The sequence below is a fragment of the Microtus ochrogaster genome, chromosome 10 (assembly GCF_000317375.1).
Source record: "Microtus ochrogaster isolate Prairie Vole_2 chromosome 10, MicOch1.0, whole genome shotgun sequence".
Taxonomy (NCBI): Eukaryota; Metazoa; Chordata; class Mammalia; order Rodentia; family Cricetidae; genus Microtus; species Microtus ochrogaster.
The window spans coordinates 85018522-85024661 of record NC_022016.1 but is presented as its reverse complement, the minus strand read 5'-3'; the positions used below and the strand labels follow the sequence as shown (position 1 = coordinate 85024661).

The window sequence follows — 6140 nt, the reverse complement described above, 5'->3', positions numbered from 1 at the left end:
CTTTTTTGTTTTGTTTTGTTTCAGTGCTGAGAACTAAACCCAGGGCCTTGCAAACTTTCTATTCCTGAGTCAAACCCTAAACTCAACAGTGCTCATCTCCTCTTTCCACCCTGGGCATGGGAGCCCACAACATTTAGGACCTCTTCTGTGTGTCTGACTTTGTCCTCTTTGCTTGAGGTTCAGTAGCTACTTGAGGGCAACCAGAACAGGAATGCAGAAGGAGGCACCACAAACCCAGGAGAAGAGACGAAGGTAACGGGTACTCACACACGCCGCCCCTGCACAATGTCCACGTAGTCCTCAGAGCGGGCGTAGTAGCCATCTGCACTCAGTGCCCCCCAGAAATTAGACCAGAGCCTTCCATGGCGGGTCATGAGTGGCGCGAGGACATTCCTGAGTGGGGGACAGACCATACTAAGGATGCGAAGGGGAGGGGCCTAGTAACCTGGGATTTGCATGGCTGGGATCTCTAGACTTGTCACTGGGGCATGGCTCATCAGAAACCTCATCCCTCCTATGCTAGGGACAGACTCAGGAAGGGGCCATTCTATCCGCCTTGGAGTTGTCAGGTTGGGAGGACCAGAAAGAGGGGAAGAAAGCCAAGGGTCTTCCACTTTGCTCTGGGGTCCACCCACAGTCTTACTTGTTTTGCTCAATCAGGAGCCGTAGGGTGTCCGGCTCAGTAAGGGCCACATCAGCATCCACGCTGAAGTAGTAGGTGCAAGTCTGGTCCTGGCGGCACAGGTCTCTGTGAGAGGAAAGGGGGTGAAGGGGAGAGGAAGGGAGAGGTCATCACTACATCTCAGGCTGGTCCCAGAGCTTCCCTAGAAGGTACCGTATCTGTCATTATAGCTTGGCAAAGGACCTTAGAACTCATGCAAACGCAGATGCAGCCTGAGACCTCAAAGGTCCCCCACAACTTCAATACCCAAACTCCAGGTTTCTTAGCTCTCAGATCAATGGCTTGACCATGGCAAAGGTTTGATCTGGGGGAAGCACAGCCCAGCAGATGGGGCTCAACCAACCCTGCCTGTTTTGGTACTAGCTGGGCAAAAGCTGGGGGGGGATCCATCAGTGGCAGAGCGCTTGCTGGCATGGATGAGGTCCTGGGTTTACTGATATCACCCCACAAATAATGAGCTAGGTGGTGGTGGTGCACGCCTTTAATTCCAGCACTTGGGATGCAGAAGCAGGCAGATCTCTGAGTTTGAGGCCAACCTGGTCTATAAAGTGAGTTCCAGGGCAGCCAGAGCTACACTGAGAAACCCTTTCTTGAACACTCCCCCCAAATAATGTACTACTAATAATAATTTTTAAAAGCATGCATCTGAGTATGAAGTACACATCTGTATCACAGCACTCGGACAGGAGAATCTGAAGTTAAGGCCAGCTTTGTATATACAGTGAGCTCAAGGCCAGAATGGGCTACATGGGACCCTGCCTCAGAATGCCAAAAACCTCCTAAAAATGTCCCTTTTGTGCTGGGCGTGATGGTACATGCCTTTAATCTCAGCACTCGGGAGGCAAAGGCAGGCACATCTCTGAGTTCAAAACCAGCCTGGTCTACAAAGTGAGTTCCAGGACAGCCAAAGATATACAGAGAAACCCTGTCTCGGAAAAACAAAATTTAAAAAGTCCCTTTTGTTCAACTAGTCAGAAAACGACAACCCCTGACCTGAAGCTCCCCACTGCCAGTTTTGTTCCACACAGAAGCTAAGAATTGCCCTCTGTTCTTAAATGACTAGGAAAGGGGGAAAAAAACATCAAAAGAAAATTATGCTTTCCTGTGAGGAAGTCAAACTTCAGTGTCCCGAAATAAAATCTTTCTGGAACACAATCTCGCTCATTCATTATTCATGAGTGGCCATCTTTATGTTACAAGGGCAGACAGCTGAGCAAGGGCGATGGAGCCCACCTCGCTGACTGGCAGAGCGAGACCTATCCAGTTATTTTAGGGAGGTTTGCCAGCCACAGATTAAGACACAGGAATTCTTTTTTGTTTGTTCGTTTTTTGGTTTTCGAGACAGGGTTTCTCTGTGTAGCTCTGGCTGTCCTGGAACTCACTCTGTAAACCAGGCTGGCCTCAAATTTAAAGATCCATCTGCCTCTGCCTTGTCAGTGCTGGTATTAAAGGTATGCACCACCAACACCTGGCAAGACAGAGGAAGTTTTATTAATTTTTTTGAAACAGCCACGTCGCCACCCTTAGGCCAGCTATGTAACTAAGGGATGACCTTGAACTCCAGATCCTCTAGCCTGAGATTTCAAGTGTGTACTACAAGGGTCAGTTTATGTGGAGCTGAGCACCAAACACAGAGTTTCGCCACGCATGCTGGGCAGTCACTCTACCAACTGAGACATCCCCATCCCTAGACATGGCTTCTTGTGCCTTTGTTTTGGGGCTGGTTTATTTATTATTAGCGTGTGAGCACACCACAGCATGCATGCAAAGGTCAAAGGATGACTCTGAGTTGGATCTATCCTCCCTCAGTCTGGTGGTTGGCCTCTGAAGAGTCGTGGTTTTTTTTTATTTGTTTTTGTGAGACCAGGTTTCCCTCTGTGTATCCCTGGAGCTTGCTCTGTAGGCTAGACTGGCCTCAAACTCAAGAGATCCACCTGCCTCTGCCTCCCGAGTACTGGAGTCGTTGTATTTCTAATGTCTCGGTCAGTCCTGATCTACGTCTAGCCCTCCAGTCTTTCTCCTTTCCCTAATTTCCTTCCTAAACCCACATGACACTGTCCGGGAGCCCCCAAGTTGTCCTGACAGAGTCTATTTCATTTCACAGGAAAGCCCTGGAATCCCGACAGGGACAGAACTATGTTGGAGACCACAGAGCCTTCTGAATATCCATCCCGCTGCTCCCAATGCCACCTTCTGAATATCCATCCCGCTGCTCCCAATGCCACCTTCTGAATATCCATCCCGCTGCTCCCAATGCCATGGCCCTTTCGCCGCCACCATCCATGAAGAGACTTCTATGCCTGACTCACGCGCCCATGTTCCTGGCGTCGGCGTTGGCCATGCGCATCTCAGGACCCACTAGCTTCACGGACTGGTACTCACTGCCATGCTCCGCCAGGAACTTCTCTACCTCAAGCTTGTGGTGCTGTTCCTGGAGGTGGGAAGGCAAGGAGCAGATGAGGGTAAAGTCCCGGGAAACAGCAGCTGTATCACTCGCCAGAGGATGCTGTCTCTGGCACACTCCTGCCACCTGCATCTCTGAAGGGACTCTAGCCAGCCCGAGCAAGGCAAACACGGCTCTGGCAGGCTTTGACCTTCTCCCCCGTTCTCTCTGCCTTGCTAAAAACCATTGGATTACATTCCTAAACCTCTTCCCTTATCTGGCCACTTCCTCCTCCTGAGTCTGACTACCAATATCCAGCTACCAAGGTATTGAAGTGCAGCAATCAAAAGCCCCCTTTGGCTCACCTAATTAACATGCCCATTAAAATGAAACACCTCATCATAGCAAAGGGCTTCCCCTTTTTACCTTTATAAGCTGCCATTTGCCTCTGAGCCACATCGGTTTCCTCTCTATCCAGGGGCAGTCCTTTGTCCCCCTCCAAGACAAATACCCTGTCCTTTTTCCCCTGTTCACTTTCCCCTTCTCCCTCATCCTCTGTCTCTGTCTTTGTCCCTTATTCCGTCTTCTGTCCCTCTGGGGCAAATAAATCTCCTTTGTGCTGAGAACTTGTTGTTGGGGTGTCCTGAGCCAGTTCTGTTCCCTTCATTCTGTCAGGTGCTCTTTTCTAGTGATCCCTTCACGCTCATCTTCCCTGGCCAGGCCCCGCCACACGGGTCTCTTTCCAGCTCTGTCATCACGATAGCTCCTCCTCCCAAGGACCCTACATCCAGAAGATCTGAGGATCTTTGGAATGTGATGTTAACACACATACAGGGCGATCAGAATGCATGTATGACAGTCTGCACCTGCCCCCGCCCCCGCCCCCTGGACACAGAGAGAACAGGCTTTTTAGTTCTAAACCTAAACAGGGACACCCCAGCTACTGACACGGTGGTGCCACATCATCATCTACAAATGGCATCCGGGGATGCACGTGGCCTGATCTATCACAGGTTAGAGTCAATTAGTAGACCAACATCAGCTCTGCTCCGAAGAGCTTATGACGTACGGCAGTGCCCTGCTTCTGTCTCTGCTTTAGGGAAAGCTGTCTCCTCCCTCAGGTCACTGGGAGCAGGCAGTGAGTCAGAGCCAGCACACAGCAGGTCCTCATGTCTGTGACTGTTCTCTTTCTACCCACAATGGCAGTTCATGCTCACGCAGGGGAGCTGTGAGCCGCATGAGGGCAGATCCCACTGCCTAGCTGTCTGTAGGGCCTGCTGTGCATGGGAGGTGGATGTGAGGAAGCCAGGCAGGGAGCCAAGCTGAGTGGGAGACTGTGGGTCCCTGGAATGGGCATCTTGTTGCAGCTGGACGGTATACAGGGGAGACACAGACAAGACAGCAGAGCGGGACTCGGAGCCGACAAAGGGCCCCATAGACTGGGTAAGATCTAGCCAGTCAAAGGCATAGCAAAGCAGAGGAGACCAGGCTTCCTCTGGCCAGGAGAGTGCTGAACCACCAGGCCTGCTTCCCACAGAGCTCAGTGCTCAAGGCTTGTACCCATTTTCCCTGAAGGAGCTAAAGCGATGGAAACCAACTTGACTTTCACCAGACCAAACCCGCAAGCATTAAGGAGACAGGAAACAAAAATGACAACAGTCAAGACGTGATGGGTTGAACGAATAGCCCCCACAGGCTCAGATGTTTGAATACTTGGCCCCTAGTTGGTGGACCTGTTTGGGAAGGATCAGGAGGGGGCTGGAGAAATGGCTCAGTGGTTTAAGAGCATTGCCTGCTCTTCCAAAGGTCCTGAGTTCAATTCCCAGCAACCACATGGTGGCTCACAACCATCTGTAATGAGGTCTGGTGCCCTCTTCTAACCTACAGATATACACACAGACAGAATATTGTATACATAATAAATAAATAAATAAATATTTAAAAAAAATAAAAAGAACAACGGGAAGGATCAGGAGGTGTGGCTTTGTTGGAGGAGGTGTGTCACTGGAGGTGGGCTTTGAGGTTTCAAAAGCTTTCTGCCATCCCTAGTGTTCTCTCTCTCTCTCTCTCTCTGCCTCCTGCTCGTGATTCTAGATGTGAGCTCTTGACTGTTCCTGCCACCACGCCTTTGATCCACTGTCATGGACACTAACCTTCGGGAACCATAAGCCCAATCACAGTTTCTTTTAGATATCGCCTTGCTCACGGTCTTTGTCCAACAGATAGATAACTAGACACAAGGGTGTCACTGTGTGCCACCTGTGAGTGGAGCAGCCCTTTTCCTACTGCTATGGATAAAACCTAGGAATCTGGGATTGGAGGGACTGACTGTTCAGTCACTAAGAGTGCTTGCTGAGCTGGGCATGGTGGCGCACACCTTTCATTCCAGCACAGGGGAGGCAGAGGCAGGCAGATCTCTGAGTTCGAGGCCAGCCTGGTCTACAGAGTGAGTTCCAGGACAGCCGTGGCTGCACAGACAACCCCTGCCTCAAAAAAACCAAAACAGGGAGGGAGGGAGGGAGGGAGGGAGATGACAGACAGACAGACAAATAGTGAGTGCTTGTTCCTCTTCCAGAAGACCTGAGCTTGGCTCCCAGCACCCATGTCAGACAGCTCACAGCCATCTGCAACTCCAGCTTCCGGGAATCCAACACCCTCATCTGGCCTCCATGGTACCTACACTGATGTGAACATGCACACATAATTCTAAAAATTAAAATATTTGGAACCCAGGCCCCCCCCCCTACACACTGGGCAAGTATACGATAGCTAAATTACACCCTTAATGCTTTATGAAACTTTTTTATGGGAGAGGGACAGGCTCACTATGTAACCCAGGCTGGCCCCTAACTACAAACCTCACACCTCGGCCTCCTCCTCGGTAGCTAGGCAGTTCCTCCCACCCCTTACTCTTCTATGCACTTCACAGGTCAACTTGTTTAACCCTTGCAACAGTTCAGTGTGATTACCTCAATCCCAACCTCGATCTCATAAAGGAAAGAGGAGCAGAGAGTTTAAGGCTGGTACCCCAGTCACACAGCCAAGTACCACTGCTGGGATTTTTTTTTTTTTTTT

General features: G+C 50.4%; 1 protein-coding gene across 1 annotated transcript in view; it reads right to left on the bottom strand.

Annotated features, from left to right (window-relative positions):
• The window catches only part of Plod1 (procollagen-lysine,2-oxoglutarate 5-dioxygenase 1), a 30114-nt gene that overhangs the window by 9768 nt on the left and 14206 nt on the right, over nt 1-6140 (bottom strand). Inside the window, exons 10-12 of the mRNA XM_005353742.3 lie at nt 2992-3113; nt 644-748; nt 268-393 (exon numbers count right to left, since the gene is read on the bottom strand). Of these exons, the coding sequence (XP_005353799.1) occupies nt 268-393; nt 644-748; nt 2992-3113 (353 nt within the window). The remainder of the gene's footprint in view (nt 1-267; nt 394-643; nt 749-2991; nt 3114-6140) is intronic.